Source organism: Pleurodeles waltl, chromosome 12, assembly GCF_031143425.1.
Source record: "Pleurodeles waltl isolate 20211129_DDA chromosome 12, aPleWal1.hap1.20221129, whole genome shotgun sequence".
Classification (NCBI taxonomy): Eukaryota; Metazoa; Chordata; class Amphibia; order Caudata; family Salamandridae; genus Pleurodeles; species Pleurodeles waltl.
The window spans coordinates 47,643,334-47,657,026 of record NC_090451.1 but is presented as its reverse complement, the minus strand read 5'-3'; the positions used below and the strand labels follow the sequence as shown (position 1 = coordinate 47,657,026).

The 13,693-nt window shown below is 45.0% G+C and overlaps 1 protein-coding gene across 2 annotated transcripts in view; it reads right to left on the bottom strand.

Annotated features, from left to right (window-relative positions):
• Nucleotides 1–13,693, bottom strand: part of USE1 (unconventional SNARE in the ER 1) — a 47,443-nt gene that overhangs the window by 17,974 nt on the left and 15,776 nt on the right. For both annotated transcript variants that reach the window (XM_069216289.1, XM_069216290.1), the window contains exon 5: nt 12,404–12,422. In XM_069216289.1, coding sequence (XP_069072390.1) covers nt 12,404–12,422 — 19 coding nt within the window. The remainder of the gene's footprint in view (nt 1–12,403; nt 12,423–13,693) is intronic.

Below are 13,693 nucleotides of genomic sequence, written 5' to 3'. Positions count from 1 at the left end.
CTGGGGCCGAGACAGACGCAGGGTAGCCCTAAACATCACGCAATATCCACAAGAAGAGGGAGGCCTGGGCATGCCGAACCTCGAGCTCTATTATGCAGCAGCCCAACTTCAGTGGGTCACTAAATGGCTCACTGAACCGTCTAACACAGAGGCTACAGCAATAATGGACTACATAAAACCCACACAGATATTGTCATGGCTATTAACAGGTCTTCCTCAACAACGACACAATACTCCCCTGCTTAGAGCGGCCAGACATTGCTGGAAGAGATATGTACAAGGAAAACTGCTACCTCCTCCCTATTCTCCCTTAATTCCAATATTACAGCTCCCGGGCTTTCACTCCCTATCCCTCTATCATGACACACGAATGGTTAATACTCTGAATACAGGGGACCTATATAACGAAACCAAAGCCATTTCGTTTGCAGATTTGACGGCGACAGGGGTAATGCAGCCACAAGCTTTTTTGACATTCAATGCCATCAATAGTCTCCTTCGCAACATATGGGGTTGCGGGCAAAATGAACCAAATGAATCCCTCCTACTTTCTGCAATTCTATCTATGGGGAAGGCAAAACATACTGTTACTAAATTGTACAAAATTCTCCTGACAAGAAATAGTAAAACCCTAACACAGGTCAAACTTCGCTGGGACTCCGCTCTTACTACACCATTAGCACAAAAAACCTGGGACACAGCCCTCACGTCGATTAAATCCGTATCTCGCAATTTTAGACTAAGATATACGCAATTTAATTATGTGCACCAGGCTTATCTTTCTCCAGCCCGCATTCAGAAAATATACATGGGAGCTAACTCCATATGTCCAAGATGTGCCGCTCCTGCGGCAACCTTCTATCACATGGTCTGGGAATGCAGCACGATCAATACAGGCTGGAACCAAATTGTAAATACAACTATAGACCTAACAGGACATCCGCTTATCCAGACTCCAGAATCCTGCTTGCTTAACATACGATACCGCGCAAAAAAAGACAAGCATATACACAAGTTTGCAGATCTAGCATTCGTGACATATAAACGCCTGATAGCTACACATTGGAAGGCCCCTGGCGCTCCTCCCCATTCACTTTGGTTACGTGACCTACATGATTATGCACTGGCGGAATCTCAAACCCTGAAGCAATCACAGTATGGAAGTCAATCAAGAGATGGGATTGAAAATTGGGATCTTTTTGTAGCCAGGATTGAAGCTAGGGATGACAAATATCCACCTTGAGGTACGCCGCTTAATAATTTTTAGATTACCTAAAAACATACACATTAATTGCGGCTGCCAAAAATAGATCCAAACTTTAACATTGCTAGGCCTAGTACATATCACATTTACCCTTTGAATGACCCATGATACAACGACACCTCTACACTAAAGAACACATGCGGAAGCACAACCCTTGAGATAAATATCGCTCTACGCTTCCCTCACCATCATGGACGCCAAAATACATATCTAATAATATCAATCATTATGTCAAATGTTAAATGTTGTGGAATGTTTATGGAAAGCCGGGGCATCGTAATAAAGTTATGCTGTGCAATGTAATGTACAATTGCTAGAAGATAGGTGAGTAATCACCAAAGCATATGTAATGTACTGCCATTTCCAAAACCTTGTTCATGTTAAGTTTAATAAACAGATTTAAAAAAAAAAAAAATCATTGGTTGGAATGCTTTCAACGCTAGAAATACTGCTAACAATTCTAGGTGATTTATATGAAACTTTCTTTGATGTACGTCCCATTGGCCTTGGATGCTGTGTTGATTGAGGTGTGCTCCCCACCCTGTCATGGACGCATCTGTTGTTATCACGTATTGTGGCACTGGGTCTTGGAAAGGCCGCCCTTTGTTTAAATTTATACTGTTCCACCATAGAAGCGAGATGTATGTTTGGCGGTCTATCATCACCAGATCTAGAAGGTGACCCTGTGCATGTGACCATTGTGATGCTAGGCACTGTTGTAAGGGCCACATGTGCAATCTTGCGTTTGGGACAATGGCTATGCATGAGGACATCATGCCTAGGAGTTTTAAGACTATCTTTGCGTGTATCTTTTGTGTTGGATACATAGCTTGTATCACCTTGTGAACATTTTGAACCCTTTGTGGACTTGGAGTGGCTATCCCTTTTGTTGTGTTGATTGTCGCTCCTAAGTATTGCTGTGTTTGACACGGCAAAAGGTGTGACTTTGCATAGTTGATGGAGAAACCCAGTTTGAAAAGGGTTTGTATAACATAATCTGTGTGGTGTAAACACTTTGTTAGCGAGTTGGTTTTGATTAACCAATCGTCTAGGTACGGGAACACATGTATTTGCTGCCTCCCGATATGTGCAGATACTACTGCTAGACATTTTGTAAAGACTCTTGGTGCTGTCGTTATTCCGAACGGTAACACTTTGAATTGGTAATGTATTCCTTTGAATACGAACCTTAGGTATTTCCTGTGCGAGGGATGTATCGGTATATGGAAATACGCGTCTTTTAGATCTAACATGGTCATGTAGTCCTGCTGTTTCAGTAGCGGTATTACGTCTTGTAACGTGACCATGTGAAAGTGGTCTGATTTGATGTAGGTGTTTAGTGTTCTGAGATCCAATATTGGTCTCAGACTTTTGTCTTTTTTCGGTATTAGAAAGTACAGTGAGTAAACTCCTGTGTTCTTTTGTGTTTTTGGTACTAATTCTATTGCGTCTTTTTGCAGTAATGCTTGAACTTCTAGTCCTAGAAGGTCTAAATGCTGTTTGGACATCTTGTGTTTTTTCGGTGGGACGTTTGGAGGGAGTAGGAGAAATTCTATGCAATAACCATGTTGGATAATTGCTAAGACCCAAGTGTCTGTTGTTATCTCCTCCCAAGATTTGTAGAACTGGCTTAGTCTTCCCCCCACTGGTGTTGTGTGAAGGGGTTGAGTGACTTGTGAGTCACTGCTTGTTTTGAGGGGTTTTGGGCCCTTGAAATTTTCCCCGGTTTCTTGGGAATTGGCCCCCTCTGTGTTGGCCCCGAAAGCCTCCCCTTTGATATTGTCCCTGGTAGGTAGACGGTGTTGTTTGTGAGGTGCTGGCTTGTGTGGCTTGACCTCGAAACCCTCCTCTGAAAGTAGTTTTGCGAAATGTGCCAAATGTGCCTCTTCCCTGCGGGGAATAGAGTGCGCCCATGGCTTTGGCTGTGTCAGTGTCTTTCTTTAATTTTTCGATTGCAGTGTCCACTTCTGGTCCAAACAATTGTTGTTCATTGAACGGCATATTGAGCACTGCCTGTTGTATTTCAGGTTTAAAGCCGGATGTGCACAGCCATGCGTGCCTCCTTATCGTTACAGCAGTATTTATAGTTCTTGCAGCTGTATCTGCTGCATCCATAGAAGAACGGATTTGGTTGTTGGATATGTTTTGTCCCTCTTCAACCACTTGTTTTGCCCGTTTTGGGAATTCTTTGGGGAGATGCTCGATGAGATTCTGCATCTCGTCCCAATGGGCTCTGTCATATCGCGCTAGGAGTGCCTGCGAGTTGGCGATGCGCCACTGATTTGCAGCTTGTACTGCAACCCTTTTCCCAGCTGCATCAAACTTGCGGCTCTCCTTGTCTGGAGGTGGTGCGTCGCCTGATGTATGCGAGTTGGCTTTTTTACGAGCTGCTCCTACGACAACTGAATCTGGTGTCAGTTGTGATGTAATAAAAGCAGGGTCTGTGGGTGGTGCCTTGTATTTCTTCTCCACCCTTGGGGTTATTGCTCTGCTTTTAACTGGCTCCTTAAAGATTTGTTTAGCGTGCCTTAGCATTCCAGGGAGCATAGGAAGGCTTTGATAATTGCTATGGGTGGAGGACAGGGTGTTAAAAAGGAAGTCATCCTCGATAGGCTCTGAATGTAGCGATACGTTATGAAACTCTGCTGCCCTAGCTACCACCTGAGCATACGCTGTACTGTCTTCAGGTGGTGAGGGCTTAGTGGGGTACGACTCAGGGCTATTGTCCGATACTGGGGCGTCATAGAGATCCCATGCGTCCTGGTCATCTTGACTCATGGTGGTATGAGCTGGTGATTGTGGCGGAGTCTGTGCCGGTGATATAGGAGTTGCCGGTGGTGGAGTTACCTTCTTCACCACTTTTGCTTGTGGTGTTTTTTCTTGTTGTTGGAAATCTAGTTTCCTTTTTCTTCTGATTGGGGGAAGGGTGCTGATCTTCCCTGTACCACTTTGTATAAAGATCCGCTTTTGCGTGTGATCTACAGCTGTTGTTTGTAATTCCTCCTCAAACCTGTGTTTTTGAAGTTGGGAGGACAGTGATTGTTCCTCTGAGTAGGAACTGGCTTTCGGTTCGGTTGCTGGGCGTTTTGGCACCGAAACCTTGTCTTTTGTTGTTTTCGGCTCCGAAGAGATTTTCCTCTTTTTCGGTGTCGTACCTTCTTGGCGTCGACCATCTTCGGTGCCGCTATCCCTGTGCCGAGCAGCTTCGGTGCCGCTGTCTCGGTGTCGACCCTTTTCTGCGGCAGTATCTCGGTCCCGAGATTGCTGCGTGCCTGTGTCTCGACCTGAGTCGGACGATCTCGGCACCAGCTCGCCCTTTTTCGGTGCCGATGGGCGGTCACCTACTTTATGGGTTGAGCCATGGCCTGTCGGCAGTGGCGTCCCCTGGGCTTTGTCTGTTTTTCTGTGTGATGCTTGTTTCGACGTCTTACTCACGGTTTCTTCGACGTCGAATTCTTCGGAATCGGATTCGTGGATGGAGAATGTTTCTTCTTCTCCCTCTTCCTCGAACCGTTGTTGTCCTGTCGGCGTGGACGCCATCTGCAACCTTCTGGCTCTTCGGTCTCGGAGCGTTTTTCTCGACCGAAACGCTCGACAGGCCTCACACGTTTCTTCTTTGTGCTCGGGTGACAGGCACAAGTTACAGACCAAATGTTGGTCTGTATAGGGGTATTTACTGTGGCATTTAGGACAGAATCGGAACGGGGTCCATTCCATCAGTCTCGATGTTGCACGCGGTCGGGCCGACCAGGCCCCGACGGGGGATCGAAATTACCCCGAAGGGCTACCGGAGCTCTTCAAGATTCGGTGTCGATTCTAATCTAACCCGATACCGAACGAAACAATACCGACGAATTTTCCGTTGATTCTGACTAACTTTCCGACCCGAAACACGGAGCGAAAAGGAACACGTCCGAACCCGATGGCGGAAAAAAAACAATCTAACATGGAGTCGACGCCCATGCGCAATGAAACCAAAGTGGGAGGAGTCCCTCGGTCTCGTGACTCGAAAAGACTTCTTCGAAGAAAAACAACTTGTAACACTCCGACCCAACACCAGACGGCGGACTATGCACAGCATGTGTATCTGCAGCTACACATGCCACCGAACATAATATTGTTCCTCACTATAGTTCTGCATCCACAGCTTGCATGCAATCTCAAAAACCCTTCCCCCCCCATGAAAATTGACTTTAACTTAAAACTTTCAATTGTTGCGACTCCTTTTCTTTCAAAGGAACCTTTCTTCTTACCATCTGTCCTCTGAATGCCTTCTTTTTCTAAGCATAGCCTATTCTGTCATTCACATGTTAGTCTTAATTCATATTATTTCTACAAATTGCCCAACTGAGCCCCATAACATGATAACCGCTCCTCGGTGGTCCTCACGCACAACATGGTGACACTTCCCACAGGTGATTATAGCAAAGACACCACACTTTTACCCACAGGCCCTACATGGTGTAGCTTGCTAACAGTGGAGTCAAGTGCTTCAGCACTCCAAATAGGGGTAGTAAACACTACAACAATGTTGCTATATAACACAATATAATACTTATCAGGTTCTTCAAGAGGGACCCACACTGCTAGTTAACATCTTAAGTGCAGGCGTCGGCCAGTGGCCGATGCCCACACTACCTCCCTGGTGCGGGGCACGACACCAGGGAGGGGGTTAATAAATCCTCGGGTGCGTTGCACCCGAAGATTTATTTATTTATTTATTTTTATCCCTGGGAGACACGGAAGCTCTTACGTGTCTCCCGCCCGCCCCTTTGTGACATCAGCGCGCCGCGAGGCACACTGACGTTACTATGTGGATTTCCCCATCGGAGCAGGAAGCGGCCTTGCGGCCGCTTCCTGCTCCAATGGGGAAAACGGCCACAAACGGCCTTCCCCACGTTCGGGAAGGCCTCGTAAGAAAGGGGAGACTCTCCCCTTTCTTACGAGGCCTTCTGACACCACTAGATACCAGGGATTTCACTTGGGGGGGGTTGGCCCCCTCGGAAAACAGGCCGCCTCCCCCCCCCCCCCCCCCCGGGGGCATATATATATATTTTTTAAAAAGGTAGGTGCCCCCTGGGGGGGGGGGGGGGGGGGCAATCGCGCCCCCCCCCCTCGGGGCAAATTTTAAATAAATAAAAATAAAATAAAAATAAATGGACAAGGGGGTCGCCCATGGGCAGGGCGACCCCCTCCCTGTGGGGGCAATATTTTTTTAAGTTGTTGTAGGGTTTCCCTGGGGGCCATTTTGCCCCCCAAGGAAACCATACAACAACTTAAAAAAAAAAATCTCTCTCTATATATATATATATATATATATATATATATATATATATATATATATATATATATATAGATATATATATATAGATATATCTATGTAGATATATCTATGTACATGGATATATCTATAGATATATCTCTAGATAGATCTATAGATAGATCTATAGATATATATATCACTTTTGTCAATGTGTGTGGTTTCCATGGGGGCTGCGATCGGCCCCCAGGAAAACCAGACCCACATATTAAAGTGATATATATATATTTGCCACCAGTTGTCTTGCGGTTGCAGCTTGTGTCTTCAAAGCAATGCACATATTTCAACTGACGCTTTTCAACTGTAGCTTTTAGGCAGCAATAAAAAAAAGTCACGTAACTATTGTGATTATGTTTATTCTACAAAAGGGTCAGACTTGTCTAGTGGCAGTTTTAGTGCCATAAAGAAGCGCAGAAGGTTTATATGCCTACTGCAAAGAGCAAATCTGTATTTTATGTAAATAGCTGAGTACATTAGTAAAGTCAGCCATTACCTGCGCTATAATACAAATGAAATGTATGTGCAGGGTGGAGGGCGGCTGTGGAGAGATGAAGGGCACTTTTGCTGGGTGGTAATGAGGGAATCCGAGGAGGAGGGAGTGGGAGCACCAATAATGATTGTTGGACTGGGCGCAGGAGGTGCTAAAGACTGTGACAAATGATATGTGACAAGGTGTTTTTTGAGTGTCTTGAAAGAACGTGCTGATTGAGGGAAGAAGCGCAGGTAAGGTGGCCTCTACTGTTGCACGTATCTCACACACACCACCGATTTTGTGACTGTCTACATAGGCTAGTGTATTAGAGCAACAGTTTAGCCAATAGCAGAGATGGCATCTTGATGGATGACTGCTGCCGTCACTCGGGTTATAGAGGACAGCTCTGACATAGGATCAGAGACTGACACATCAGATACTGAGACAGCATCTGAGGGATAGGACAATGGCACAGACTCTGGGAGTGATTTTTCAGTCGGAGGAGTCCCATTCGATAACTCCTCTTCCAGTGCATTATGAGGAAGGTGATGAGGACAGTCCTGCTGTCCCTTCGCAAGCAGTCTGTGCAACTGGGTAATAGTGGGTTAGCCCAACCCAGAGAGCAGGTGAATGCGGCGGCAAGCAGAGAGAGAGCGAGTGCTCTCTTGGGAGCTCCCGAATTTAGTTCAGCCCCAAATTCCATCGCCCAAATCGTATTGTGGAGACATCAAAATTATCTATCGCAAAACAAACTGGTTTTGTAAGGCAGGCACCTGTGTTTTTGGTCCTGGGTTCGGCGGCCATATAGAGAAACACACTAAACCCAAACATTTCTGGAAACTAGACATTCGGTGGGAGTCCACAGAGGTGTGACTTGTGTGGATTCCCCAAAGTTTTCTTACCCAGAATACCCTGCAAAGCTGAAATGTTGAATACAAACTCTATTCTTCTCGCATTTCTGTCACACAAACTACAGGAATATGCTGGGAGCCACAAAATTCCTACCACCCAGTGATTCCTCACCTGTCCTGATAAAAACATTACCCCACTTGAGTAAATGTAAAAATGTAAATGTAAATTAGCACTTGTATAACGCACTACTCACCCGTTAGGGTCTCAAGGCGCTGTACTCATACCGCTATGGAACCCCTCCTGGCTTTTCCCTGTGAGGCACCCACTCCTGAGCACCCCCAGGGTGAAGCCAGGCATCCAAGCGCTGTTGGGGCCGTTGTGGAGATTAAGCAAGCTATTGCCCAGAGTTGCAGAGTGGGACCCATGAATTAGATTAGGCACCGAGGCGAGAATTATCTGGTCAAGGGGAATTGAGCCCAAGACCTGCTGAAGCGGGACTTGAACCCTGGTCTTGAGCCAGATCTCTGCTTCAGGGTCTGCCGCTCTAACCATTGAGCCACACTTCTCCGCCTACACCTAGTGCCTGCGTCAGGAATGGATCACCCCAGGGTCAACAGCTGCCTCATGTAAGGACCAACATTGACCGTTGTGTGATCTATTCCTGTCACGGGCACCAGGCCTACCCACACAAGTGAGGTACCATTTTTAATCGGGAGACTTGGGGGAACGCTGGGTGGAAGGAAATTTGTGGCTCCTCTCAGATTCCAGAACTTTCTGTCACCAAAATGAGTGTTTTTTTGGCCAAATTTTGATGTTTGCAAAGGATTCTGGGTAACAGAACCTGGTCAGAGCCCCACAAGTCACCCCATCTTGGATTCCCCTGGGTTTCTAGTTTTCAAAAATGCGCTGGTTTGCTAGGTTTCCTGAGCTAGAGGCCAAAATCTACAGGTAGGCACTTTGCAAAAAACAGCTCTGTTTTCTGTCAAAAAATGGGATGTGTCCACGTTGTGTTTTGGGGCATTTCCTGTCGCGGGCGCTAGGCCTACCCACACAAGTGAGGTATCATTTTTATCGGGAGACTTGGGGGAACGCTGGGTGGAAGGAAATTCGTGGCTCCTCTCAGATTCCAGAACTTTCTGTCACCGAAATGTGAGGAAAACGTGTTTTTTTAGCCACATTTTGAGGTTTGCAAAGGATTCTGGGTAACAGAACCTGGTCAGAGCCCCACAAGTCACCCCATCTTGGATTCCCCTAGGTCTCTAGTTTTCAAAAATGCACAGGTGTGGTAGGTTTCCCTAGGTGCCGGCTGAGCTAGAGGCCACAATCTACAGGTAGGCACTTTGCAAAAAACAGCTCTGTTTTCTGTCAAAAAATGGGATGTGTCCACGTTGTGTTTTGGGGCATTTCCTGTTGCGGGCGATAGGCCTACCCACACAAGTGAGGTATAATTTTTATTGAGAGACGTGGGGGAACATAGAATAGCAAAACAAGTGTTATTGCCCCTTATCTTTCTCTATATTTTTTCCTTCCAAATATAAGAGAGTGTGTAAAAAAAGACGTCTATTTGAGAAATGCCCTGCAATTCACATGCTAGTACGGGCACCCCGGAATTCTGAGATGTGCAAATAACCACTGCTCCTCAAAACCTTATCTTGAGCCCATTTTGGAAATGCAATGGTATCTTGATACCCATTTTTCACTCTTCATATTTCAGCAAATGAATTGCTGTATACCCAGTATAGAATGAAAACCAACTGCAGGGTGCAGCTCATTTATTGGCTCTGGGTACCTTGGGTTCTTGATGAACCTACAAGCCCTTTATATCCCCACAACCAGAAGAGTCCAGCAGACATAACGGTATATTGCTTTAAAAAAAAAAAAAAAAAAAAAACGGATATCGCAGGAAAAAGTTACATAGTAAAACAAAGAAAAATGGCTGTTGTTTTCAGCTCAATTTCAATATTTTTTTATTTCACCTGTTATTTTCTGTAGGAAAACCTTGTAGGATCTACACAAATGACCCCTTGCTGAATTCAGAATTTTGTTTAGTTTTCAGAAATGTTTAGCTTTCCGGGATCCAGCATTGGTTTCACACCCTTTCCTGTCACTAACTGGAAGGAGGCTGAAAGCACAAAAAATAGTAAAAATGGGGTCTGTCCCAGTAAAATGCCAAATTTGTGTTGAAAAATGTGGTTTTCTGATTCAAGTCTGCCCGTTCCTGAAAGGTGGGAAGATGGTGATTTTAGCACCAGAAACCCTTTGTTGATGCCATTTTCAGGGAAAAAACCACAAGCCTTCTTCGGCAGCCCTTTTTCCCCATTTTTTTTGAAAAAACGAAATTTTCACTGTATTTTGGCTAATTTCTTGGTCTCCTCCAGGGGAAAACACAAACTCTGGGTACCTTTAGAATCCCTAGGATGTTGGAAAACAAGGACGCAAATTTGGCGTGGATAGCTTATGTGGACAAAAAGTTATGAAGGCCTAAGCGCAAACTACCCCAAATAACCAAAAAAGGGCTCAGCACTTGGGGGGGAAAACGGCCCAGCAGCTAAGGGGTTAACTTGGCATTAGGAAACAATCAAAGCACTAATGTTTTCATTAAATATTTGTTCTGGAGGCTAGACTTGAAGCACTACCCTATGACTGAACAGTTGCCCTTCGTGACTGCAGGAAACCAGCAGTGAATCAGAAGATTACCGCAACTTCCACAAGTGACAAATGCTGAAATAGAATCCCAACGACCAGGGAGCTAGCCATTTGATGTGCCTGCCTCCAGCAGCATCAGTGGCTAATTAGAACCCTCCTTACATTTCCCTTCTCAGCCCTTTGTTGTGCTAGATGCCCAGGGTGCTCTCGCTTCAGTTTCCAAGGTGAAAGAAGGCAGGTTTGATCTGTGAGGAGTCTTGTCAGATCTTGGAACAGCCAGGGGCCAGAACACCTGCGTCATACACATCAAATAAGCTACCTTTAAGTACCAGCTTTCATAATTCCCCAGCAGAACCCTCACCAACATATCAACACACATGCCGCAAACACACTTCCAATTTCAGTGGCCTTAAACATACAGAACTCACACCAACCCCAAAACAACCAACAGAACAGACAAACCCCTCAAAAAGCTAACTCCCACATCCATCCACCACATATTCCCTCCCACTGACAACAGGGGACAACACATCAACTGCACACACAAGACAAGAGTCTGTTCAATTATCTACAAGTCCCTTGCCTTGTGGCCTCCATTTACCTACAACTCCCTTTAATGCCTCCACTGCAATTTCCCCTTCTTTTTGCTGGCAACCACCTTCCATCTAATTTTCAGGCCATAGAGGCCTATTTACTACCAAAGACTAACCAATATAACAATTATTGATTATTACAAAAAAACTTTCTCCCAATAAACTTTCATCAATAAAATTAAACATTTCCCGACTTCCTCTACACCACGAACATCAAAGAACGTAACTAAAAACCTAAGGCAGCTCCTTAAACCTAGGCCTCTTCTCCACACCTTAACAAACAACCATGTCCCAAAGGTACTGGACTGGCCAAGCTACGTCATTCCACTCATGCTTCACCCACTCACCCATGTCCACCAAAATTTGTGACATGATAGTTCCGCTTGGTCAAAGACTTTCTCCATTGTTCCTCTCAAACAAGATCTAACCACCATAGCAACCAGAATTGATGTCAACACACTCCTGGACTCAACACCACCCTGAAAGTCAACCCTGACGTACATGCCTCATTGAAGCACCACTTCAAAACACTGAACCCATCTGCATCCTAACACACTCAAAAACTTGCTGACAGCAGTCAACCATCGGATAACATGGCATAAAACCAAATCATTAGACGACCCAGCTCAAGTGAAACGCCACGGTTTCCTCATCCCGACAGTTAAAACGATACATCACATTGTAGTCACTAAAGGATGCTTCTACCAGAAGCATAATCCACTTCAAAGCTGTCAAATACTGTGAAAATCCAACCCAAAAGACCGCCTGTCCCATATAATCAATCAAGTTTACTAAAATAATCTGCGACTCCAGAATAAATATCAGGCTGACATTACTCCTACACTTTAATGACCTAAAACACCACTCTAGAAGGAGCACATTACCAGCCGTTAATTAGAACCTCTCAGCTCTTCAGGTGTTAGAGACACAAACTGCAAAGAAGATATGTCCCTTATACCTCTCAATGTACAATATACAAAATCTTTCACCAACCATCATCTGATTGCAGACTGTTTCTGATCTATATTACTAGAACTTCCAGTGCATGGTGCCTGAAAGGTGGTTTGTATGACAAGTGACACACGCACACAAGCGTGCGCTAACTGAAGAGAAGACACCCTTCGTTTAATGGCATTAGTACTACTAACGGCTAACATGGGGAATATTTTTCATAAGACAGAGGGGTGTCTTACCAAAAGCTTAACAAACGTAATACCAAGAATCTGAAAATATGGAGAAACAGAAAGAACTCTTACCGTTAACGGACAGGGAACCCTGTAAAAGAAAAAGAAAAGTTGAGCATGTCTTTTACTACATTTGATTCAGAGTTTGATGTGCAGGGTGCCTTCGTGTCATACAAACAGCACTGACAATGCGCTCCAGGCCAGGATAGACCTTGATCACCATTTCAATACTGAAAAATATTACTGATAAGAAGCTTCAAAGAAACACTAGCGAAGCATTTTCATCCTGGGAGGTCTCATTAAACTGGCATCATTGTTTTCGTATTCTGCAAACGTTGTGTGGCACTTGTTAAGCGAAAGCTTTCGAGGCAAGGCAGAATGCGTCACACAGCACTACAGTCGGCATGGTTTCGACCAAACTATGCCAGCATCCTTTCAACACTCGACCGAAGCAGCTCATTTCATTGCTGCCTTATTCCAGCTATTCACGGTGGTGTAACATGCCCAAAACAAGGAACCTCAGTAGCAAAAGACAATATTCCCCGATTAGGCAGGCATTCTCATATAGTTAGGCCAACAAAACTCAAACTAGACCTGCAGCATTCGGGACATTCCTGGTTTTCGTATCCGGCTCAACCAATAGCTCATTATTGCTCTCCAATTCCTTCAGCTAGGGCTGTGATCTTGCATGGTCCTTCAAATGTTATCAAATACAGACCTATAACAATCTGGCTCTCCCGCCTGTTCCCACGTGGCTATGCCAAGGGCGTTGATTCTGCAACTATACTAATCCTACAGCCTCACCTCACATTTTTCCAGACCAGTATCATCCAGTTTACCCACTGCACTGACACTGCTCCACCTCTGCATCTCATTCCAAACAGATATCACCCCATCTAATTTATGCATACTTGTACCGCTCAACCAATGCACCTTATCCCATCAGGATCCTGAAAGCTACTGCGCGCATTCATATGGCGTAACTGATTCACTTTGTTCTGTATCTTCTTTACATTATCTTGACTGACCAATGCGCATCCTTCTTGACCCATTGATAAACCTCGTTCTCCTACAGCTCTATTAATGCACATAATTCTAGATCGTACCAATTCTCTAATCCAGTGATTCCCAACCTTTTGACTTCTGTGGACCCCCATTTTATCACTATTGGAACTCAGGGACCATCAGTGAATCATTACTGGAATTCAGGAACCCCCCACTAAGTCATTACTGAAAGGTGGGAGCCTAATCTGATAATATTATTTAATTTTCTAAGCAGTCGCAGACCCCCGGTGATCCCCAGACCACAGGTTGGGAACCACTGCTCGAATCCAATGAGTTCACCAAGTGATGTTCACACAT